The sequence below is a fragment of the Mustela lutreola genome, chromosome 2, assembly GCF_030435805.1.
Source record: "Mustela lutreola isolate mMusLut2 chromosome 2, mMusLut2.pri, whole genome shotgun sequence".
Taxonomy (NCBI): domain Eukaryota; kingdom Metazoa; phylum Chordata; class Mammalia; order Carnivora; family Mustelidae; genus Mustela; species Mustela lutreola.
The window spans coordinates 99216398-99242183 of record NC_081291.1 but is presented as its reverse complement, the minus strand read 5'-3'; the positions used below and the strand labels follow the sequence as shown (position 1 = coordinate 99242183).

The 25786-nt window shown below is 48.4% G+C and overlaps 1 protein-coding gene across 3 annotated transcripts in view; it reads right to left on the bottom strand.

The window, feature by feature from the left end:
* Positions 1–25786, bottom strand: part of MRAS (muscle RAS oncogene homolog) — a 60721-nt gene that overhangs the window by 31833 nt on the left and 3102 nt on the right. For all 3 annotated transcript variants that reach the window (XM_059162731.1, XM_059162732.1, XM_059162729.1), the window contains exon 2: positions 4661–4871. In XM_059162731.1, the coding sequence (XP_059018714.1) occupies positions 4661–4853 (193 nt within the window). In that variant the 5' untranslated portion in view covers positions 4854–4871. The remainder of the gene's footprint in view (positions 1–4660; positions 4872–25786) is intronic.

The window sequence follows — 25786 nt, the reverse complement described above, 5'->3', positions numbered from 1 at the left end:
AACCTATGACTGCACATACATTGTCCAGGACTCATTCATTCATTCATTCATTTCTCACCCATTTACTGAGGACCAGTGTTCTAGACACTAAGAATAGAGCAATAAATAAAATTAAGTCCTTACTCTAGAAAATTTTTATTTTATTGGGGAGCAACAAAAACTCAAACAAATAAATATATTGAACAAAAATATGTTCAACAGTAAAAGGCAGAATAAAGAAAAAGAGTTGTTCAGAGGGACAGAATGTTGGAGGTTGGGGGTTTGGATACTAGTAGAGATGGTTTGGTCAGGGAAGACCTCCATGATAAAGTTAACATTTGGGTGGAGACCTACGTGAAGTGAGAATATATTTCTGAAGGAAGCACATTCTAGGCAGAGAGAATACCCAATGCAAATCCCTGAGGTGGGAGTGTGCTTGGCTTCTGGTGAACTAGTCAAAGTTTCAGGGCTGAAGACGAACCCCCTGAAGAATGGTGCTTTTAAAAATTAAGATATAGGGCACGTGGGCGGCTCAGAGGTTTAAGCCTCTGCCTTCAGCTCAGGTCATGGTCTCAGGGTCCTGGGATAGAGCCCGGCATAGGGCTCTCTGCTCGGCAGGGAGCCTGCTTCCTCCTCTCTCTCTGCTGCTTCTCTGCCTACTTGTGATCTCTGTCTGTCAAATAAATAAATAAACTCTTTAAAAAAATAAATAAAAATAAAGTAAACAATTCAATACACACACACACACACATATAAAGTTGTCACATTTTTTTTTTTTGAAGTGATGATTTGGTACTGGTTCTGACCAGGATAGAGTAACAAGGACCAGATCTGTCTTGTCGCCTGAAACAACCAAAAGTCAGACAAAATAACAAGCATTCATAAAGCATTCCACCCAACAATGGCAGAATACCCATCCGTTTTATGTGCACATGGAACATCTAGCCAGAGAGACCAAATCCTGGGTCATAAAACAAGACTCAATGAGTTTTAAATAACTTAAATAACATACTGTATGTTCTCTGACATAATGAAAATAAAATAGAAACCAATGACAGAAGGATCTCTGGAAAATTCCTAAATATACTTGAATACTAAATGTTTCCAAATATCCTATGGGTCAAAGATGATCTCAAAAGGGAAATTAGAAAGTATTTTGAACTGAATGGAAATGAAGACATAGTGTATTAGAATAGCTTGAATGCTGCTAAAGAAGTAGTTGGGGAAATTTAGCACCAAATGAATATCTTGGAAAAGAAGAAATGTTCCAGTCAATGACCTCAGCTTCCATTTTAAAAGGTTAGAGAAAAACAAATTAATTCCAAAATAGACAGACAAAAGGAAATAATGCAGGTAAGAGTAGAAATCAATAAACCAAATGAGAAAAGTCAAAGGACCCAAGAGCTGGTTTTCTCATGAAAATCAATGCTGTTGCTTCATCGCTTGCTTGCCTGATTAGGGAAAGGGGGAACACACAAATTAACAATATCAGGAATAAGAAAGCCAACATCACTATGAACTCTACTGTTATTAAGAAAATAATAAAAGGGGCGCTTGGGTGGCTCAGTGGGTTAAGCCTCTGCCTTCGCCTCAGGTCATGATCTCAGGGTCCTGGGATCGAGTCCCACGTCAGGCTTTCTGCTCGCCAGGGAGCCCGTTTTCTCCTCTCTCTCTGCCTGCCTGTCTGCCTACTTGTGATCTATCTGTCAAATTAAAATAAATAAAAATTTTAAAAAAAAAGAAAATAAGAGAATATCATGAACAACTTTATGTCAGTAAATTTGGTAACTTTGATGAACTGAACAACTTTTTGAAAGATACAAACTACCAAAACTCACTGAAAAAGAAACAGACAACCTGAATGGCCATAGATTTATTAAAGGAATTGAATTTGAAGGTAAAAGTCTTCTGAAAAAGAAAACTCCAAACTCAGATGTCCTCATAGGTGAATTCTACTAAACATTTAAGAAAGAAATAGTACCAGTTTTATTCAAACTCTTCCAGAAAACTGAAGAAGAGAGCATACTTCTCAATTCATTCTATAAAGCCAGCATTACTCAGACATAACAAGAAAACTACAGACCAAGATAACTCTCAAGAACATAGATGCAAAAATTCTAAACAAAATTTTAACAAATAAAAGCCAACAATATGTAAAAGGGTAATACATTATGGCCAGGTGGGATTTATCCGAGGGATACAATGTTGGTTTAACATTAGAAAAATTAATGTGATTTTCCATATTGACATACTAAAAAAGAAACACCATCTGAGTATGTCAGCAGACACACAAGAAGCATTTGACAAAAACCAACATCTACACTCATAAAAATTCTCAGCAAACTAGAAATAGAAAGAAACTACCCCAACCTGATAAAGGGAATGTATAAAAAACCTACAGCTAACATCATACTTAGTGCTGAAAGATTGAAAAGGAAAGATCTCCTTAAGATCAAGAGCAAGACAAGTATGTTTTTAGTCAGTGAAATAAGGCAAGAAAAAGAATCAGAAACCATCCAGATTGGAAAGAAGTAAAACGATCTTTACTTACAGACATGACCATCTTTGCAGAAAATCCAAAGGAATCTACAAGATCCACTAGAATAAGTGACTTAGTAAGGGTGCAAGTTACAGTTAACATACAAAATGCTCCTGTATTTCTGCATATCAGCAAAAAACAATTCCAAACTGAAATTAAGGGGCTCCCAGATGGCTCAGTTGTTAAGCATCTGCCTTTGGCTCAGGTCATGATCCCCGGATCCTGGGATTGAGCCCCACATCGGGCTCCCTGCTCCGCGGGATGCCTGCTTCTCTCTCTCCCACTCCCCCTGCTTGTATACCCACTCTGTCAAATAAATAAATAAAATCTTTAAAAAAAAACTAAAACGAAAACCCAATATAATTTGTAATACAGACTGTATATATAAATCTGACAAAATACATAGAGACCTATGCAGGCAAATCTGCAAGAACAATTGATGAGAGAATTAGAGAAGACCTAAAAATACGGAGAAATACTGTATTCATGGGTTGGAGGGCTCAACATTGTTAGGATGTCAATTCTTCTCAAATCTATAACTCTATATAGCTTTAACACAATTATCAGTCTAAAATCTAAAATTTTTGAATTTAACTGATTCTAAAATTCATATGGAAATGCAAAGGACCTAGATGGGCCAAAGCAACATTGAAAAAGAACAAAATTAGGGATTTAATGGGATGTGATTTTAGGACTTATTGTAAGGCTACAGTTATCAAGATAGTGTGGTATTGATGCTAAGAGAGTCAGATCAAACAAAATATATGAGCAACTAATTTTCATCAAAGGAACAAAGGCAATTCAGTGGAGAAAGGACAACCTTTTCAACAAACAGTGCTGAAACAATTGCATCTCCATAAACAAACAACCAAACCAAACCAAACTAAACTAAAACTTGCGCCATATCTCACACAATTACAAATACAAAAATTAGGGGCGCCTGGGTGGCTCAGTGGGTTGAGCCGCTGCCTTCGGCTCGGGTCATGATCCCGGGGACCTGGGATCGAGTCCCGCATCGGGCTCTCTGCTCGGCAGGGAGCCTGCTTCCTCCTCTCTCTCTGCCTGCCTCTCTGCCTACTTGTGATCTCTGTCTGTTAAATAAATAAATAAAAAATCTTTAAAAAAAAAAAAAAAAAATTAACTCGGGGTGGATCATAAACCTAAATACAGAGCCTAAAGCCATTAGATAGCTAGAAGAAAACACAGGGGGAAACCTTTGTGACCTTGGGTTGGGCAAATATTTTAGACAAGACACCAAAAGCACAGTCCATAAAAGAACAAACTGATAAATGGGACCTCCTCAAAAGTAAAAACTCTAGTCTTTGAAAGACACTGTTAAGAGAATGAAAAACATGCCCCACACTGGAAGCAAACACCTGCGAATCACACAGCTGACAGAGGACTTGTATCCCAGTGGCTTTTCAAGGCCCCCTCCTACAATGACAGTCTATCCTGAACGGCTCTATTTAAGAGACTCAGAGAGTGAACCTCTAGAGCAGCAGTTCTCTACTTCGGCATCGCCTGGAGAGCTTGTTAAAACACAGACTGCTGATCTCCACCCTCTGAGCCTCTGAATCAGCAGAGCCCAGGGGTTTTCATTGCTGATAAGCTCCCCGGTAATACTTGGGTACCCCTGGGGATAAAAATATATGCTTATTAAAAAATAAAAAATTTAAAAAAAAAATTGGGTGCTGACCTGGATACCACGATTGGAGAACTGTTCATCCAAACCAACTTAGACTAAACTAGAAACAAAGTCAGATGTAAGATTTTCCCTCCAAGCAAAAATAAACCATGCTCACTAAAGAATAATTTATACACCCACCCACCCCCCCGCCTTTTTTTTTTTTTTTATTAGCCAGAGACATCTGTAAAATGCTAATCAGCGCTTCTGATCAGCAAGCAATAACAAACATGACATCACTGAGCTAGCTTTGCCTCTTTGTTGAATACACATTTTGGTTTCCACAAAGCTGTTCAGAATTCACCCTGGAAAACATACACAGCCTTATACCAACCATATCACAATGACAACATGAGAGAAGCCATCTGGGCCCAGTGAAGCTCATCACCTTCCCCTGACCCTCTGCCTCCTCCCCAAGCCACCCCTCGCCCCATGCAGGGCTGCTATTGGGGTCTCACCATCCAGGATGGCCCACTGATTGTCAATCTCTGTGTGTTTCAGGTAGGAGTCTTCAATGGTGGGGTCGTAGTCAGGCACAAAGATCTTCTGGAAAAACTGGATGGTGAGGGCACTCTTGCCCACACCCCCATCTCCCACCACCACCAGCTTGTATGTGGGGAGGTTGTCACTGGGGACTGCACTGGTTGCCATGTTTCTAGTAGGTCAGACCTGGAGAAGCAAGACATGCATAATGAGGCCTGGGGTTTTTTCCTTTTGATCTCAGAAAGTACCAAATACTCCCAATTGTATATTGATTCAATCATTTCTTGAATACCAACCATGTGCCATACCCGGTCTTGGGGACACATACTACTAGATGCCCTGAAGTCTTTAATAAGCACAGCCAAAGCCATATCAAAGAAGCATTTCCACCATTAAAGTCTGCCTTATTCCTGTACAGGTAACCATGTGGGTGCTAATCTGAGCAGGGATGGCACCTTTTACATCAACTCTGGTCAGGGGACTGCTGTGCTCAGAAGGATATGAGGTTGCCTGAGCTAAGGGAAGGTTGGCCATAACAGCCTTGCTAACTGGAGGAGTTCAGGATCTCTGTGCCCCAGCCCCTCAGAATTTAGTGATTGTGGCTCCTCTCCCTCAGTCTCCTTGCCTTTTGTCATGCAAAAGGCTGTGCTGGAATCTCTTGACAACTGGTCAACCCTGTGTTAGCTGGGCAGGAGGAAAAGGAGGAGCAGGGCTAAGTTTTGTTTTAATGATGCTGAGTCCTGCTAAGGCAATGGTTCTCAACTGGGGGCAATTCCGCCCGTCAGGGACATCTGCAACATCTGGAGATGATTCGGTTGTTAAAACCGAGTGGGTGTTACTAGCATCCAGTCAACGGGCCAAGGCTGTGGTTCCACAGCCTATGAAGCACAGCGCATCCCCCCAAACAAAGAACTGTCCATCCTAAGATGTCAACGAGCTAAGGTGACTAGGCAAAGAGACGGAAATATGGGGCCAGGATTCTAAAGAATAATTGAGCCTGAATAGATAATGACTGATTATGAAGAGGTAACAGTAGAGAAGTGAAGAGTGATCTTTGGAAGCAGCATCATGAAATGACAAGGAGGAGAGGGAGGCAGGGAGTGCGGAAGGAGCCCTTGGCCCAGGGATCTGGACTACTAACTGTGGACCCCTCCCGGGTGCCAGGGAGAACAATGCCTCCTCCTGGGGAGCAGGAGCACTGACCTCATGCCAAGGGCGTGCAAGATGGATCCTGCCTCACGGTACCAGGAAAGAAAAAGCTCTGCACAATCCGGGAGGCAGACAGGCATGACGTAGGCATGACAGGGGCATTTGAGGGTGCAGACTGGGTGTCCCACATGCTTCGCTGCTGCTTGGGAAGGCTGCGCCAAGCCATGCTTTCCTGACCCATCAGATGAAAGGGCTGGATTTTTCAGTTATGTGCAGCCCTAAAAGAGTCCTCAGTTCTAGATAGCAACAAAAGGGTGTTAGACACAAATGTGGGATATGTGGCCATGCTGATTTGCATGAGGTTACGGGAGAGAGGCATTGCAAAACGCTCTGTAGTTACTGAAGCTTGATGTTGACATTTAGGATTTCCCTGCAGTGCGAGAAGTATAGGCGCTTTTATACACTGCCGATGAGCACGTAAATCTGTCCCGACCGGGCTGAGAATACATTCGCATAAATATACCAAAATTTAAAGTGACATACCCTCTCCCAAAGCTGTAGGGTATATGATGATTTATTCCAGGAAATAATCAGACAAGTGTACAAAGATGTGATGAATGGGGGAAAATGAAAATCACTTACATGTTGTGGGGGGGAGTTAAAGAAAAATTTATCTACACAATGCAATACTGTGCAGCCATTAGAAAGGATGATAGTCCCTAACCTAGGAACATTAATATATTATGCATGAAAAGAGCCCCAAACAGGCTGTGAAACCACAAGTACATATGATTGATCTCTATGAATGAATCTGTATGTCTAGATGTGGTTCTAGGCACAGAGAGGACTGGCAGATTTGGGGGCACTTTCTCAATTTTTCTCAACACTTGCTACAGTAAGCTAATATTGTATATGTATCCCGGGAAAGTTTAACAATATTAAAATATTCCCACCAATGGGAATAAAAGGCACAGCACAGGGAACATAGGCAATGGCACTGTAACAGCACTGCATGGTGACAGATGGCATGCATCTGTCAAGCAGAGTGCATAGAGTTGATGAATCACTATGTTGTACCCCTGAAACGAATATAACATTGTGTGTCAACTATCTTCAAGTAAAAAAATAAATTAATGTTCCCACCAAATGAATGTTCTGGCTACCTGAAAATGTAGGACTCCATGTCCTTCAGGTGAGGAGTTGAGCTCCTTAAGTGCAAGAAACTAGGCCCAGGGGCTGGCTGCAGCCCCAGCATCTGGTGCCCAGTCTCCCTAAGTAGGGTAAAGGTGGGGACAAGTTGAGGTTTTGGCAACTGAGCTTTCCCACATGACAAGAGATGGAGGTCCAAAGGGGCCACAGGGCAGCTGGAAGGAAACAGAAATGGGGAGAGGAAAGCAAGGTCCAACTCCCTCTTTCTGCCTCTCCGGTCAGGGGAGCAAAGTGTCAGTCTCTCCTTACCCACCATCTTGGCTGAGGGAGGACAGTGACACTGGGCCAGGGTGAGCATGTTTGCCTATGAAAGAGGCTATTTTTTAAGCTCCCTTCTATTCTCCGCTGGCAGTGACATGAATAAAAAATACTCAGTGGGTGGGAAGATATCAAGAAGGGAAATTATTTCTCTTGATTTTCTTCTCAAAATAAAACAAGGTAAGAAATCTTCACTAGTAAGTATGATAGAGGACATGAACTGAATCTCTGAATTGGTACAGACCACCCACAGCAGAGCCACCTGGGACCTGCTTGCCAAACAAGGCAGCTGGCAGGAAATGGTCAAATGAGGGGTTCCTTCCTTTCAGAGAGTTCCACACTCAGGGGCTGAGCTCCTGAGAGACCACAGGCAGCCAGCTCGGGGCTCCCTCCCAACTAAGACTCACTGGAAGCAGGTTAGAAAGCACAGTCAGCACAAAAATTGGACCGGATCCCTCAGAGTAAAAAGCCCTTTAGTGCTGCCCAAGGCTGATGGGCCAAGTCCCGGCTCCTTCACTGGACATTCAAGGCTGTCACGGATCACCAATGCTGACCTCTCCAGTAGTGGCTATACCACAGCCTCTCACATTCTATTCGCTCTCCAACCAGCTTTATGTTTGCCCAGTGTACCCTGGGGTCATACTGAGTCCTCTACAGACCCTTAGGGCCCCCTCTTCACAGGTCAGCCCTGGGCCCAGTAATCACATCCTATGGGAGGCATGTCCTTCTACTCTGCCCCCTGCAGTTACTGGTGCAGAGGCCACCAGTGCCCTCGAAATTGTCTATATTTAATGTTCACAGAAGGGCAGGGGATGGCATTTTGCCCCTGTCTCTATTACCAAAGCCGGGCAGAGCATTAGCAAAGGGCAAAAGGCTGCCTAAAGGCATTTCTGAACCACTGTCAGACCACCTACTAGCCACAGCATTGGCCCTGACGATGGAAAGGGCTAAGGGGCAAACCTCCCAGCCAGCAGTTAAGACCATCTCCCTCCTTCTACCAAGTCAGACCAGTCACACAGAAAAGCCCTTCTGGAAGCAAGTGTGAGCCCACGAAGGAAAGAAGGTGTGGCAGGGGTAAAAGAAGGGGTCCAGAACCGGCCCCTCCCCCCAGTTCATAAAGGCTCTTCTCCTAATAGACATGTTTCTTCCAGGCTTTCAGCCTCCCCACAAATAATCCCTGACTATACAATGTCTTTGTAAGTGGGGAGGGTAGTCAAAATGTATCACACTCCTACAAAATGGGCTGGACTCAAGTGGTAAAGAGAAAAATTTTTTTCAGTCACCACAGGCTATGACGAAAGACACCACAGGATAAAATGTTGGTTGGTGGTTAAAGAGCAAACTGCTTACATTCACAAGAACCCCCCTCCCTCCTCTCTAGACTATTCAACTAGAAGATCAGGGATCTTTCTCGATCTTTTTAGAGATCATTCTAGAATGTCAGTTCTTTACTTTTGGAGGGTTCTGGATGGCCCCTTTGAGGTGGGAGGGTGTTATAAGGTGGATCAAGTGTCTCTAAAGTTCCCCCACCAGTTTTCGATGCTGGATACTCTTCTACGGACCAGGTAAGTGACACTGTTGGGCAAGTTACATTCATAGCCTCAGTTTCCTCTTTGTAAGACGGGATTGGTTAGAAAATTATACTTTGCAGGATTGCTCTAAGCATGAAATTAAAATGTATGAAATGTGTTCAGCTTAGAGAAGGTGCTCCAATGTTTGCTCTTGTGCCTTGTTGACTTTGCTCCCTGGAGAGACTCCCTCCATCTCTCCCTCCCTTCCTCCACTCACAGGCTCCCCCACGAGAAGTCCCGCTGCCATCTCAGCTCCGCGGCAAGCCTGTGGGGGATCGTCAACCAACATTTAGAATGTTGTTTACATGGGAAATGGCTCCGAGGTTGGAGGCAGCCCCCTCCACTCAGAAACCAACTTTTGGAACAGCAGCCACTAGGCGGGGCATTGGTGGCTGAGCGCTGGTTCCCATGGCAACCACAGCTCCCAGAGCCCCTCCCAGTCCACCAACAACTCAAATTCGCACATATGCTGGAAACTTTTTCCTCAAAGGCAGCATTGCTGCTTGAGCAATTTTAATAACACATATTCAAGCATTTTGGGCATCTTTAACCAGAGAAACAAGCTTTTTTGGGCAGCTGTCTTTTGCTCCCTCTCTCTCAAGGTTAGCACCATCTCACAAGGTGTGAAGTTGTTTCCTGAAGGGCCGATTGGTCTCCCCAAGCAGCTCTACCAGGACAGGACAGGAGCCACATCTCATTCCCTTGCCTTTCGCAGGGCCAGGCAGGGCCCAACACATGGGAGGTTCAGGGTCTATTCATTGACTGCTAGATATGCCCCAGAGCATCCTTCTCCCCAGCCAGCCCTCCCTTGGGCCAAGAAGCAGGGGGTGATGCTCCTAGGAGGTGGGGGGGCTGCGTGGACAGATGAGCCCAGAAAAACCTCTTCACCTAGCAATTTTCAAAGTATGCTGGGAGAGTTCCGAGACCTCCTGGGGACAGTTCTGTGCAAAGCCTCCCTTGGCTCTCCAGCTTGAGTGGGGGGAGTGACATTAATAGCCTGTGACTACAGTCAGGCAGCTCTAGGTCCAGTCGTCGTGTCTCCGACATGGACTCCTTGTGTGACCTGGAACAAGTTTCTTAACTTCCAGGACCCTGCTTCCCTATCTATGAATCAGGAGAACAGGACACTCAAGAATGTGTGAGGTGCTGAAAAAAATTGCAAAGCCCCAGCAAAGGCATATTTGCACTGACAGGCAATGTAATTGGGCCCCTGGCCTCCCTCCAGCCAGGTCAGCCCCAGTGATATGGACCACTTACTGGCCCCACTGACAGCCCTAAGAGCACCTGTACTGCAGAGGTCTGGTGGAGGACCCATTATAGGAATCCATATAAATGCCTGGGACAACAGAGGGCTCCAGCCCCCCAAACAGTGTCCAGTGGCTGTGATTCCTTACCAAATCTGTCATCTTCTCCCAGAGTCCCAGGTTCTAGGGCTTCTACAGAGCTTGTTTCCCAAAAGAATAGCCCCAAACACTGACCATTTTTGTAAACAGACCCATAAAAAAGAAATAGCTTTGGCTGCAGATATTGTCAAGAGGTCTGTAGGGTCCCTCGCCCCTCCATGTACCCTTTCCCCACAACAGGTGCACTTCCAAAGCAGTGTCAGATGGTCCTGGTCAGAAGAACTGGGGCCCAGAAGAGGCTCTACGACAGTAACCCTCCCCACCATGTAGTGATCATCTGCAGTGGATTAGCTGGACAATAAAGGTCACACTGGGAACCATCACACCACACTGCCTTAAATCCTTTGGATGATTAGTTTTACAGCATCACACAGCTTTTCTTTGATGGTCACTGTGATTTCTCTAACCCACTGGGCACTCTTCATCCTTGCTGGTTGCTTCCCTGGCCCTGACTATAGGACCACAGATTCTTGAAGCTGGGGCAGTGGCCAACCCAGAGCCTCACCCAAAGACACTGCTAACTTTATTGAAAGTTTAGTTTTCACAGCTTTTTGCTTCTCTACTTTTCTACTGATCATTTTAAAGATTCCCTCCATCCCCTCAGTTGAAGTACAAGTTGTCTGGTAAATAAGGTTCCAAGAGAAAGGGACGCGTTCACTATTAATGAAGCTCTTGGGAGAGTGAATGGATTTGCAGTCACATTGAGCTGAATCAGCTCTGGAAAGCTAATCTCATCGCCATGATGTCTGGGTGTGCCCAGCTCAGGGGGATGAGGACGCGTTGAGGGGAGCGACCCAACCCATGTGGAGGAAATGGCTCTGCATTCCAGGAGCTGCCCTTCCCTTCTGCACAATTCCCAGAAATGGGCAGCTTCCCCGGGGCTGTGGCCTTGCAGGCTGTGCAGAGATGGTGTGCTGTCCGGCCGGGGGGTCTAGGCCACTTGGTATCCCTTAAGGCTTCACTCTCCCCTCTCCGCTCCCCAAGACGTTGCTCTAACCCTCTGTCTCACATCTCTGATCATGCAAACCCAGCTCTGGACTGCACCACTCCACCCCTCCGGGAAGCCATCAGTGCATCCCGCTTGCTCCATTATTAAGACTTCACCCCCCGCCCCCGCCCCCAACCAGACCATGTGTGTTATTTTATGCAATAAAGGACCTCAAATACCGTGGAATTTCAGATGGTTAGTATGCGGCAGGAATGCAGTTCCTCCCACTCCCAAGCCACGGCAGACATCATATAAACGACCGCTGCGCTCTTCCCTGCTCAATCTTAGAACCATTGTAATGCAGCACCTTGGCAGCCAGGAGCAGGCAACTAAGCCAGAGGGGAATCTTGTGTGGCACCCCAGATCTAACCCACTACTCTTCTGGTTCCCTCTAACATATCTCACTTACGGTCATCCTGTTCTGTGGGAGGGTCTCAGGACCTTTAGTGGAAGCCCATCTGGTTATCTGTGGAGAACTCTATGACCCGAGTCTTGTGTTAATACCTCAGCCCCTGCTTAACTACCCCATCAAATCCAAACTCCGCTGCCAGGACCATGCCTGGACCATGGGCAGCAGGGCAGAAATGGCCAGACAGGGATCCAGAGATCCAGGCAAAGGCCAATGCTGAAAGTAAGCCAGGCGAGGGATGCCACGCCCTTGGCCTTACTCACGGACCCCCCAGTACCATGGACTTCCTTCTGTCACGACCGTTTCCCCTTGGGTCTTGCCCGCTAGCTGGAGAGTGGATCCTGACAGGGCTTGCAGCTTAGCTGCTGAGGACCCAGCACTGTAAGTCCCGGAAGGGTATGTGGAAATACTGCTGTTAGAGTTACAGGAGTGATCAATGTTCAAAACAATGAATAATTCATTCATTCATGTAAGTGAACCATCTGATGCTGTTGGAAGATTTTACCACATTAACTTGCTTGACTCTCACAACAGCCCTCTGAGGTATGACTTTGATTATCCCCATTTTATGGTTGAAGAAACCGAGACACAACAAAGTAAAATAACATTTCTGAGGTCATCCAGCTAGACAGCGGCAGCGCCAGGATCTGAAACCGTGTCCTATGGCTCTGGAGCCCATGGCCAACCCATCGTACCAGGCATTTTCTCATGGCTGGTGAAATGGTGATGGGGGGGCAGTGGGCAGAGTCAGGCCAGGCCAGAGGCAGCAGATCCAGGACGAGGTCAGCCATGAGGCAGGCAGGTGATGTCAGAGTCACAGAGGCCTCCAGGGCCACCACGTCCCTTCACCTGTTGGGGAGGCATCCCAGGCAGATAATAGTCCCTGGGAACAGCCCCCACCTCCACCCCAACTGGGTCGAAGTCTGCCAAAGAGGTTACAGGCCTCATGCTACTTCCCTGAGGACCAGGGAGGAAGCAGGGGGATCCGGCAGCTGCCTAGCACCATGGAAGCGCCAGGCAGCTTTGAGACCCCCGTTCCAGCACCTCTGTTTGGGCCACTGCCTTGGTTGCTGTCCCAGCCCCAGCCTGCCTCCTTGTGCCTGTCTGCCGGCTGCTCCCTGCCCAGCTTGGGGCTGCTCCCTGACCTGGAAACCCTCATCAAGGAGCTTGAGGCACTGACTCAGCCTGCAGTCTTAAGCAAGTTACTTTTCTTCTGTACCTCAGTTTTCTGTAAAAGTGGGAACAGTGGCAGCCTTTGCCTTCTGGTGGTCATGTTGGGCTGCACTGAATTGCCTGGCTGTGTGTGGCCCACAGTGAGTGCTCGTAAACCTCGAATTGATACCATCACCAGTGTTCTTCAAAATCCATCCCTTCCTCCTGCAGGCCTCCTGTCTTTCCAGAGTCCTGCCTGAGCTCGTGCCCTGTGAACTGGCTGGTTCCCGTAACAACTGAACAGAATTTAGCCCTCACCACTCCCTCAGTGCTCTCATGCCGACTGTGCATAGGCCTCAGAAGCAACCCCCCCCTCCCCTCAATTCTGCCCTGCAGGGTAACATTCACATCTCGACCTACCTAATCCAGTGGACCCCCAGCTCTTTCTGCTGCCTGCAGTGTGGTTAACCAGGGAGAAGAGCCAGGGCAGACTGGATAACTTGCACAAAGGCCCAAGGCATGGTCGCATTTAGTCTTCCCATTTTACCAGTGCTGAGACAGTCACAAACATTAAGGCCTTTGCCCAGGGGAACAGCTTGGTAAAGGGGGAAGCTTGGACTTGGCAGGTAAAATCGAAAACTGCCCCCACTCACCCCCCAGCTAGTCCAGGGCACTAGAAGTTCCAAGGCTCTTGGAAACCGAGAGGATAACGAGGGGCCAGTGTCTCAGGGTCCACACAGCCCTTCAGAACAATGAGCCCCAGTGGCATCCCTGGCTCCTGGGGTGCTGCCACCTGGCCCTCTCAGCCTCAGAGCTCCCACCCCAGTGGCCCACCTCCCCCAATGTCACCATGTCCTCCTGCCACCCAAGGCAGGGCAGGGGGTGGGAGTGAACTCAATCCAGGGATGCAGGCAGCTCAGGCCCCTGAGTCACAGCTTCCTTCAGTGGCAATAGGGGCCAAGAAGAGGAAGTAGTTTTACATTTAAATCTTACTCTCAGCTCTAGTGGCCTATTAATATTTTCCTAGGGCTGGGGCAGTCATGCCTGCAGCCAAGGAGAATGTCTCAGCTTGAGACGGGAGCCTGCATGTCCACCAGAAAAGTCACTTTGGCAGTCACCCCACCAGGGATGGGTGGATTCTGGGTAATCTGGGCATCCCCAAAGTGAGGTCCCTCAAACCCCCCTGAGCCTGGCTGGCCGCTGTCCTATTCTTTCCCCATTCCAAGGCAGCTATTTCTTCATAGCTCCTCCAGGGCTGCTTAGGCTCAACCCTTCATAGCATGAACCCAGCCAGCACCACTCCTCAACAACCAAACCTCCTTTAGACCCCTTGTCCCACTTTTCTGCTCTGGCCCTCTTTCCCTCTGCCTTCCCCTAGCAACTCAAAAAAACCCTTTTCCTCAAATCCGAGGCCAAGGCCTAGCAAGTCCACCACTCACGGCAGGTGCATTCAGTGGCTTGGCTCTGCCCTCTGCAGGGCCCCCTCCCAGGTCTTACCCTCCCATCACTCTGGCGTTGTCACCCCATAGTCAACCCCCATGGGTGTCTGAAGCTCTCCCCGCTGACCATACCATTCCAGGCCCTCCCTGAACTGCCCTCAGCCCCGCTTGCCCCTCACGCAGCCTCTGCTCCCGCTGATTCCTGGTATGGCATCCCTGAGGATGGAGATGGTGCCTAACTTGTCAGCGGCTCCAGCCCCTGGCAGGGCACCTCAGAGTCTGCCAATGACTGTACTCTACCGTTTCAGCTTTCCTCCACCTGTGAGAACATTCCCTCTCTAAGGAACCGCCTCCTGAACCTCCCTTCCTCCCCAGCCCTCTCCTACCATCCAGGTCTCCTTCCTCTCAGCCACATGCTCGTGTCTAAGGAGTGCTGGCCAAGTGGCAGGTGACAGCCAGGGGCCTTTGCAGCTGTTAGGCCATTTGACTCCTCATAGTTACCACACCAAGAAGGCCTTGTTCAGCACCTGTCAGTGATGAACCCCGAGGTCACAGAGGTTCTGTGGCTTGTCCGTCTGCGAGTCCAAATGCAAAGCTCCTAGCTCAGCTACATGGCCATTCTGTTCCTTCTCGGGAGCATGCCCCACTACTTCTCCCTTCAAATCTGGGAGTTGGGAGTTATCTTCCTGTCACATTTGCCCACTAGGGTGGGGCAGGCAGGGGTCTGATGGACCGCATCATCTTTACGTCTCTAGAGCCCCGGCACAGCTTTCTGCACAGACACTCCTGGTGTCAGCTGTCGGCATTTCCACAATGTGGGGTGACACTGGGAGCCAACTGGGATTCTGGCTTGGGTAGAGAGGCGAGGACAGAGGTAGTGTGGGGACTATACCCAATGGGCCAGGTGGGTCCCAGAGTAGTAAGTGGTGACCCTCATAAGGGAGATAATACGTGAGGAGTTCCACTAGGTACACATGGGCCCCAGCCCAGCAGAAGTGGGTGACAATGAGCAGATGCTTTCCTGCCACGCACGCTCCCAAAACAGTGAGTCCCCCCAGGTCCCAGCTCCCTGACCACTTTGCCTAATGGTCTGGAGATGCCACACACTGTCCTAGGAGCCTCCTGGTGGCAGCAAGGCAAATCTAGTATTATCTTTCCCCTAAGTGAGAGGGTACAGTTGGGGGGAGGTGACAGTTAAGCAGAACACAGCTTCATGGGTTGTGCCTCAGCGCTGTCCCAGACCAGAGCTGCCTGTCTCATAGAACCATGGCCTTGCACTGGCCCACTGAGAAGTTAGCAGCCTGGGAGAAGGGCAGGGGTGGTGACAGACAGTAAAGGGAAGGTCTGGAGACCAGGGGCAGGCATCGCTCTGTGTCAGCAGCCCCTGGCTATGAGATGAACACTTCTTACCAGGTCTGACTATGGCTAAGCTCCAGCCCTCCAAGTCCTGGCTGTCCCACTACTTCAACTGCTTTACCCTGCAGTGACAGAAAGAGGCGCTCAGGGAAACAAATGAACTTCCTCATCTCATGTGCTCACAGAAGCCAGGTGGATAAATGAGAGAAAGGGGCAGGTATGGGCAGTAGGGAGCAGTGGGGCCTGCGGCAAACAGGAGACCACTATTACCCTCCATCAGGAGGTGGAATCATGTTGACCACAGCAACAAGAGCATATCTGCAACAGGTTGCCCGATGGTCTAAATTTTTAAAGAGTAGCCAGAAATTGGAATTTTTACGTGAAGCTGAGGGTTCTTTTTTTAAAGATTTATTTATTTGCAAGAGAGAGAATGAGAGAGAGAGCATGAGATGGGGGAGGGTCGAAGGGAGAAGCAGACTCCCCATTGAGCCAGGAACTCTATCCAGGACTTGATCCCAGGACTTCAGGATCCTGACCTGAGCTAAAGGCAGACGCTTAACCAATTGAGCCACCCAGGTGCCCTGTGAAGCTGAGTTTTTAACGTTAACTACCCACCATTTGAGCCAAATGAATCCCCCACCCCCCGGGGGGGCTTCAGCCCACAAGGGCACCCGCTGCTGCCCCTGGGCCACTAGAGCACATAAGGCAGTTACTCTTTGCACTGTTGTGGTCTGGCCCGGCTTGGGCCACAAGAAGGTGTGAGATTCAAGGAGGTGGAAATGACACTGAGAAGTAGCAGCAGCAGGGGGTTAGCAGTCTTTAGGGGGAGCACACGGCCCACCTCAGGAGTGTTCAGGGGCCAAGGGAGGTGAAGGGCAGGAAGGCACACATTGCTTACATGTGTTTCTATCATTGATATTCAAGATGTCACACACAATTAATGAAAACGTAAAACTTTATATGTTTGACCAACAGTGAGACAGAAACACAGTTGAGGCTCTTGTCTGAGATGGGGGGAGGCAATCCAATCTCCATTTTAAACAAGTAACCAGGCTGGAGAGAACTAGGCTGGAGCAAAATAAAAGGGAAACTTCCTGAAAACGAGGTGAGCATGACAATGAGCAGCTGGGGAGGTGTGGAATCTCCTTGAAGCAGGATGGAAGAAGGAGGGCCCAGCAGCCGGCTCTGGAGGGGTGAACCAGGGCTGCGGGGTGGGGGGAGAGGAGTGGTGACTTTTCAGGGACCCTCCCAAACTCCAGATTTTAAGCCCCTAGGGTGCAAAGGCGGGAGGCAACTTTTCACACCCCTCTCCCCAAATGCAAAACAGTCGCAGCAGGTCTCCTCCCCTCCTCAGCAGACAGGCCAGGACTTGGGGAGGGAGCAGCTGGCGAGCTGGCAGAACTGATCTGTCCCCAGCAGCCACTACTGGCCTCCTATCTCCCTTTTTCCTACAGACAGCACTTTTATAAAAAGCCCCTTGTCATTGGCCCCTCTGCTAGGTGTGTGACCTCAATCTGTGTATGCCTGTTTCCTCACTTGCTGATACCAGTATCCACCTCATAGGGTTGTTTTGAGGATGGGATGAGCTCACACAAGCAGGTGCACAGAAAGGATTGCTATTCTTCTCATTCTTGTTACCATTATCACCATCAGTATGTTGTGGGAACTCCTGCCAGTGCCCCTTCCACCAAATTGTGCAGAAGAACGCCCGGGGCTACACACGGGTATTTTCCAGGTTGTCCCAAAGTGCTCAGGGTGGTGGTGGGGGGGGTTGGTAAGGGAGGCAGGTGCTCCCGCTGAATCACCTCCTTCAGGCTGAGAAGCTCTTAGTACAGTCCATAGGCTTGGCTATCCCAGAACTTAACAAGGAAGCGTATTTTATTTCTGATAATGGAGAAACGACCAGAATCCACCCCCTGGGCTGCCTTGTTTCAGGGATCTGGAGAAAGGGGGACGTTTCAGAGCTATGCCCATCCTACAGCCCACCTCATGGGAGCCACCCTAGGGGCAGGAAAGTCAGAGGCAAAACAGATGTCAGGAGCTTGGAAATGGGTCTGATGCATCAGTTTTGAATCCTGGGTGTCTTACTTCCTAGCTGTGGGTAGCCTTGGAAAAGTTATAAACCCTTCTCCGTGAAACCACTGTTGCTAGAAGCAGCAGCCTGCTGGACATGCACTCGGGCTGAATCTGTGGCCGGGACCGAGCATACTCTAGTACCTGTTTATTACGTCCACCCCACATACTTGGCACTTCACGTGTATTCCTCATGCACCCCCTACCACACCTCAGGCCAGGTGAGATTACTGTTACACTCCCAAACACTCGGCTGTCCCACGACCCTGTGCACGCGGCCTCTCCGGCTCCCAATGTGTCAGTTCCATGAGCACAGGGCGCGTCCTCTGTTGGACCCTCTGCTGTCCCAGCACACGTATGACACAAAGAAGGTGCTCAATAAGTGTCTGCTGGTTTACATCAGCTCCAATCCTCCCTGCTACCCTGCAGAATGCTCTAACAGGAAGGAGAAAAGTTCACTCTTGGGTTCGCTCTGGCCATTGGGACTTGATGTGTCCAGTACTTAGTGCTGTTACACCTGGCTAGCCATGTAAGGATAGGGGGCCTACCTCTTGCCTAGACAAGTTCTCTAGTAGGTTTTTCTGAGACAAAAGCCTAGGCCCACAGCCTGGTCCAGGACAGATTTCATGACAGCTATGCCACCAAAAGTAAAGAACATTTGGAGTTCTCAAGACTGGGGAAAAGGGGCGCCTGGGTGGCTCAGCGGGTTAAGCCGCTGCCTTCGGCTCAGGTCATGGTCTCATGGTCTCAAGTCCCACATCGGGCTCTCTGCTCAGCGGGGAGCCTGCTTCCCTCTCTCTCTCTCTGCCTGCCTCTCCATCTACTTGTGATTTCTCTCTGTCAAATAAATAAATAAAATCTTAAAAAAAAAAAAAAAAAACTGGGTAAAAGTGTCCAGGAAAATTAGTCCCTGGAGAAGGGGCACAAACTAGACTTGAGGAGACAGACTGACCAAGAGAAGTCTTCCGAGGGTAAGCGGGCAAGAGGAAGAGGTCTGCTATTCAATTTTAACTTCTTCCCTGTTCTGAAAGCCTGTTAGCTGTGGCTTAATAGGGGTTAAGGAATGAGGAAGCCAAGCAGATTGCACACATGCACGGGGGCAAAGCTGGGGCAGCTGACCCGGGAGGCCGGATGGCCAGTGGACATGGTCCCCACCTGGAAATCCTCCAAAATACTACAGGTGGGGGGCATGTTCATCAATGCTTGGGTAATTTTTAAAGAAAAATAAACAACAGGCACCTAGGTGTCCCAGTTGGTTAAATATCTGACTCTTGATCTCATCTCAGATCTTGATCTCACGGTCATGAGTTCAAGCTCAGCACTGGGTGTGGAGTCTACCAAATTAAAATAATAATAAATAAATAAATAAATAAATAAAATAAAGCAGCTTTGGGGGGCCTGGGTGGTGCAGGCAGTTGAGTGTCCAACCTTTGGTTTCTGCTCAGGTGGTAATCTCAGGGTTGTGAGACAGTTCCCCCACCGTCTGGCTCTGTGCTCAGAGTAGAGTCTGCCTGTGACTCTCTCCCTCCATCCCTCCCCGCTGCACTCTCTCTCAAGTAAGTAAATAAATAAATCTTTAAAAAAAAAAAAAAAGGAAGAAAAAATAAATAATGCACTCAGAAATTCTACACAGAGAAAATCCTTTGGGAAGAATGATGAGATATTGAGGACAGCATGTCCCCATTTCCATGGAGGCATGGATGTGCTATGAGGGCCTGGCCCAGTAAACCTGGGTCAGGAAGAACTGGGATGGGGTGGCTGGGACATCTGCATTGTTCCCTGTTGGGGACCTTGCAAGGGAGGCTCACAGAGTGGGGGACTGCCCAAGTCTCAAGACAACAGGTGGCCGGGCAGCAATCAGAGAGAGGCTCTTCTGGCCTGCAGCCCATGCTCCTTCCCACTCTCCTGTGGGTCTTCTGAGCAAGGAAAGGACTGAGACCCCCTTTGGCCACCAATTCAGCAGCCCTGCTGGTGGCCCCAGCCCCATGCCAGGGACCCTGCCTGGGGCCCTCTCCTTCCACACACAGAGGCTCTCCCAGCCCTCCGCCCTGTCTTTCCTATTCACTCACACCAACCCTAAATAGAAAAAAGTCCCTGTTAAGGGCTTTATTAGAATGGTTATTTTGTTGGAGCGCCAAGTGGCCTACTCCAGCTCCCCCTTTCCATCCCTCCAGCCGTCCCCAGTTTGAGTCCAGAAGGAAAACAAAGGCTTTGTTTCTTTATTTTGGTTTCCTCTGTAAAATCTCAAACATGCAGGAAACACCCACCCAGGCCCAGATAAGTGGACTTGGGGCCACTGTCCTCTGCAGGCGGGTGGGGTTGGGGGTCAGTGAGTAGGGATGGGCGGGAAGATTCTGATGCCAGCTGACCTTAGTTCCCTGGGAGGCCAGCAGGGCACCTGGGGCTGGGCCTGGCTTCCTGGAGAAGAAGGGCTGGGCCTGAGAAGCACCAGGCCTTCTGGACTCCGCTGCCCAAGGAAACTCAACCTGAGGAATGTGGGTGTGGAAGGAGGCTGAGAAGACAGATCTCATACAGTTATTTTTTAGTATATGCCCCCAAGGCTTTGGGACAGTGTCTCCACCCTTTTCCATCATCCCTGGTTACAATAAAGCCGGCATTGAAATAACAACTTGATAGTGGCTATTTTGGACCACTGAGCCAACTTGTGAGAGAATAGTCCTTGCCAAGAGGAGATGGGCTCGCTTGGGTCTCCCTACATTTCCAGCAGAATTCAAATACAGGGGGATGAATGTGTAGGTTATCCAAAAGGGGGAATTTTCAAGAAGGTATGTTGAAATTCTAAAGGATAAAAAATCACCTAAATGAAATGAAAATTTCAGGCTCTCTGCTCAGCAGGGAGCCTGCTTCCTCCTCTCTCTCTCTCTGCCTGCGTCTCTGCCTACTTGTGATCTCTCTCTGTCAAATAAATAAATAAAATCTTTAAAAAAAAAAAAGAAATGAAAATTAATTTTCCTTTTTTTTAAAGATTTTATTTATTTACTTTTCAGAGAGAGAGGGAGAGAGAGCAGAAGCAGGGGGAGCAGCAGGCAGAGGGAGAAGCAGGCTCCCCGCTGAGCAGGGAGACCAGATGCGGGACTCGATCCCAGAACCCTGGGATCATGACCTGAGCTGAAGGCAGATGTTTAACCAACTGAGCCATCCAGGGATCCCAAATTTTGCTTTTGAAATGAATATATGCTGCTTTCGAGAGGCAAGAATCTGTCCCCAGATGCCCCTGAGAATGATCAGTTTCTGTGGGGTGAGTGGGCCTCCCCACCTCTACCAGCCATCCAACAACCTCCAAACAGCCCTCTGTGCCCACAAACCCTGTCACTGCTTGGGTACTGGGCTATATAGTCTGGGTACTTGGTATAGTAGGGCCGCCTCACACATAGTGTATACAGTAGGTTCCATCTATGAAATCAGAACTTTTCTTTTGAAAGTAGGCCTCATTTAAAATAAAAAGGGGTTTTTTTGGTTTGTTTTTTGAGGGGCAGGAGGGACTTTGGGGGAGGCACTCTATTCTGTTTCATTGACCTATCTATTCCTGTGCCAGGCCTCCACCACTTTATTCTGGTTTTATAGTATCTTAGTGTCTGGTAAGACTGGTCCCCTCTCCTTACTCATTAAGGTCTATAAGCAAGAGAGTAAAATGCTCAGATTTCATTCTGAAATTTTTGTCCACGTTAAGATGGATTTATAGGGGGCAAAATTATAGACCGAGAATCAGTTAGACTGGTATTGCAGTAACCTAAGTAAGCCATGTTAAGGCTGGAGCCAGAGTAAAGATGATTAGCAATCAGGGGAGGAATTAATTAGAAATAATCCAAATCATCATATTCAAAAAAGAGAGAAGTGGGCTTGTAAACATAACAGGTCTGTGTATTTCCAAATAATCAAACAGGAACTGGTTTTATAGTACGTTTCACGGCCTTCCCTGGTGCAGTCTCTGGACAGCTCTTACCAGACAACACAGCCCGACAAGCAGGTCCCTCTGAGGTCCCCGTGCCAGTGTCTGGCAGCACCCCCGTCAGACTTGGGAAGGACATGGGCCATGCTGCTCTCCCTGGGCCACTCAGGGACAGAGAATATTTCAATTCATTCTTAACACTTAACAAAGAGAATGTGAGGCCCGCCTCAGGTCCCAGTGTTCTCTTGGGCAACTAGTTCAAATCTTCCTCCCCATCGTGACTCCCTGCAAATGGAGAATGCCTGAATGTGGAAGGCTTTCCTGGAAGTTTCTGAATCTCCTCGGCATGGCTTTCCAAAACACTACTCTGCTAAGTGTTCTAACCCAGGCTGGGGCTTCGAGTTTCAAGGGGCGAGGCAGGCTACCGCTCCGGCCAGGAGTCCTGGGAGTCCTGGAGTCTGCTGGGGGTGGAAGGGAGAAGGCTGCAAACAGCTGCCTGTCCCTCCTTACTGGGCCTGCAGAGCGGAGATCAGAAACGTATCCCACTGCACCTTAAACTAGTTCCACACTTTGGAATGGAAGGGGTGTTTTGCTAAGGTTTGTGTAAAATGAGCTCCTTAGCAAATCACTGTTATCTAATTATAAAATCATGTTTTTTCTCTATTCTAAACACAGAAGTCTATCACTTACACAGCGTATGCTTTGAGCAGGTACGACTACACTCTGCTTGCAGCCTGGCCTGAACCTGCAGTGGTCCAGGCAGGTGCTTCCAGAGAAGATCAACATTTTGGACAAGGGTTAAATCCAAAAGCACCCACATGCCCACCGCCCCCACCACCCCCGGTGGTTTCTCCGCAGCTATGGGCAACCTTGGTGGAGGCCCAGAGGCCCTTGCTGAATTAGTGGAGGACAGGAAGCTGAAAGAGCCAGTATGCAGAAGCTCCAAAGCCCACCTCAGGCCGAGGACAGGCCCAGACCAGCGAGACCTTATGACCAGGGACACGGCCAAAGTCCTGACCTACTGGGCAACAGATTGAGTATGGATGAAATCGCTGGCCTCTGTCCATTTTGGGAAGGGACCCATGGTGCTTGTTACACGATCCTTTATATTGTCATTTTTCTATTTGTCAAAAAATTAAAAAAATAAACTAAGTGCCCAAAAGATCTAGGGGTTTGCAGTTGACTGTAAGATTAATGGGCGTCAGGGAGTACCATGGCCACCCAGGCACTCTGCCTCTCTTCCCAACCAGCGGCTCCATCACATCCTCTAGCATAGGCCACTCTGTCCCCCTCCTCACAAGGGCTCGCCTGCAGCCCTGGCCATTGGTGCGCAGACCCCTGAGGGACAGACCCCATGAGCACCAGGAACCAAGAGAGGGGCCATTTTTGGTCACCCAGTTGTGGGAGTGGCCCAGTGTCACAGAAGGATATGTACTTGGGGACCAGATGGACCTCGGTCAGACTCCTGGGCTCTTCTTTTCTCAGGCTTTGACTGGATGTGGCCTCCTCGACCTCCCTGAGCCTCAGTTTCCACATACGTAAAAGGCTAAGGGCAATTGCTATGAGGCCTGGTATGGCTAATAGAGTGTTTAGCCTAGGCCCAGCCCCCAAGTCTTTGTTGAAGGGAGGGGGGGAAGGAGGAAGGAAGGACAGAGACAAACTGTCTTTCAACCATTTGAGGAGCTGCTGGAGACAGTGGAACTGGTGATGGAGAAAAGCATGACTATCAGGGATTCGCCAGGGACAGATCCAGGGCAGGCAGCTTCAGGGGAGAAAGGAAAGAACCTGGCAAGGACGAGAGAATCCCCAAATGGAAAAGTGGACAAATTTGGGGGCAGCATGCTTCCTATCTCTAGAAGTGTCCAGCTGAAGCCAAGGGAGGAAGGGAGGGACTGTTAGGGAGAGACTCCCTTGAAAGTTTCCCAGCCTTTATTCAAGGGCTCACTTTCCCATTTGTTCCATATTTGTTCATATTTGTTAATTACTGAACTACTACTGGCTTAATCTTTACCTTAAAATCATCATACTTTGGGGCACCTAGGTGGCTCAGTCAGTTAAGCGTCTGCCTTTGGCTTAAGTCATAATCCCAGGGTCCTGGGATGGAGCCCTGCCTTGAGGGGGGAGGGTCCTTGCTCAGTGAGGAGTCTGCTTCTCTCTCTGTCTACTGCTCTGCCTGCCGTTCCCCCTGCTTATGCTCTCTATCTCTCTGTGTCATATAAACAAAATCTTAAGAAAAAAAATCAACATACTTTTCATTTACTTTTTTTTTTAAGATTATTTTTTAGTAATTTCTATACCCAACATGGGGCTTGAACTCACAACCCTAAGATTAAGAATCACATGCTCTTCCGACTAAGCCAGCCAGATGCCCTCATCATACTTTTTAACTTAAAACCTTTCTCTAGTGTTAATTTGAACAAAATATCCATTTTCTAAAAATGGATTTGATGTGATGCCTGTATTGTTATAATACATATAAACAAGCATATTAAAATGAAACGATGCTGTATGTGCCTCACCTAAAATTATCTGCCTGACCATGCTAAGAAATCTGCCCTACAGGATCTGAATCTAGACTAACTACGCTCCAGGGTCCCCTCCTGGATCTATGATTCTGTTACGTGAGGTTGCTTGAATACTGATGATGCTCTTAATCCTTACAGCCCTTTCTGGTCTCCCAAGCCATGTTCTCATCTGTGTATTTCATCTAATCCCATGATGACCCTGAGGGCAGGCAAAGAAGTCACAGATGGCACCTGGGTCCCTGTAGTAGGAAATGTGCCCAAGGCCCTCTAGTTAGTCACAGACCAGAACCAGGGTGCAGAGCCCCCAACCCCCCACCCTCTCCTCATGCTACCACCACACCAAACCCCAGTCCATCCTTGGTGCTCTCCCCAATCTCATTAGCATCACAGCCCAGATGTGAATCATAGTGTTTTATCCATTTAGGTGGCCAGAGGCCAAGCTCTGGAGATGACCCATAAAGACATTTCAGCAACTAGCTATGACCTAGATTGTCATTTGGCCTTCTGGCCATCAGCAGGCCCCACCTAGAAAAGCTACCCAAAATACTAAAGGTCAATGAGAGGGACATTAAAAAGTTAAATACACACTGCTACTTCCTGAACTTTCTGAAAGGGATGGCTGCAGAAAGCTGCCTTGGATCTTGCCAACCTGGTGCTCAGTGTTGGGGGCCGGGGCGAAGTCTCTGGGGGCAGGTGAGATCAGCCTCATCACCTGCAGCAGACACACCCACCCAGAAGGCTGAAGACAGCAGGTGCCCAGGGGTGTAAAGGACTGTCACTTCAGCTTCAACATCACCTCTGTTGTCTGAAGCAGCCACCAAAACCTGGCCTTCACTCGTAACATCTACCATCCCAACATGACAGCCTGGCTGTGGGGGCAGAGCCATTGAGTGGGTTCCCGGTAACCACTAGAGAGACAACGTGGCTTAGACCAGGGGATTTAACCTGGTCTAACCTGGAGTCTAACCAGGACTTTGTACACCCAAGCAGCTTTTCTCTAGGCTTCTCCCTGGCATACTGAAGAGGCTGTGACCCAATAAGGTAAAAACCATTGCTCTGGTCACCAGACCCTCAGCCTTCTTGGCTGCCTTTCCCATGTAATAGCTTGCTGGAAGTGGTGCTAATATCCAGTCTCTGTGTAGAACAACTTCACATCTTCGGCATCTTTGGGAGATCTAAACTCTGCTTTATCTACTATTCTTGGGTTTTGTTGTTTGCAGCCAAAAGCAGCCCCATCGATCCAGTACCATAAGGCCCAGTGGTAATACCCAAGACGATGAAGGTTGTCCAGGCCTCAGAGTCCACCCATAAAATCTTTCTCAGGGCCTGAAGTTTCTGTGCAGCCCTTAGACAATGGATACTTGCCAGGTGCCCCAGGGCACAGGGAGCTCCTTCAGCTCCCTCCTTTATTTCGTCCCCACTCAAAGGTAACTACATTTTACCTGCCCTGAGCCTGGCAGGTACAGAACCTCTGCAACTCACTGCACACTCTGGATGCTTGAGAATATTCCAGTTTTGCACAAGAACGTGTTCCCATTCAGGTCACATAAGTATGGTTTGTACGAATTATACAATGCTCATGAGCAGGTGTGCTTCCCATCGCTTACAGGGAGGAACCCTTCCATGTGGGGGCATTTCACTGGCAGGACTGATTACACC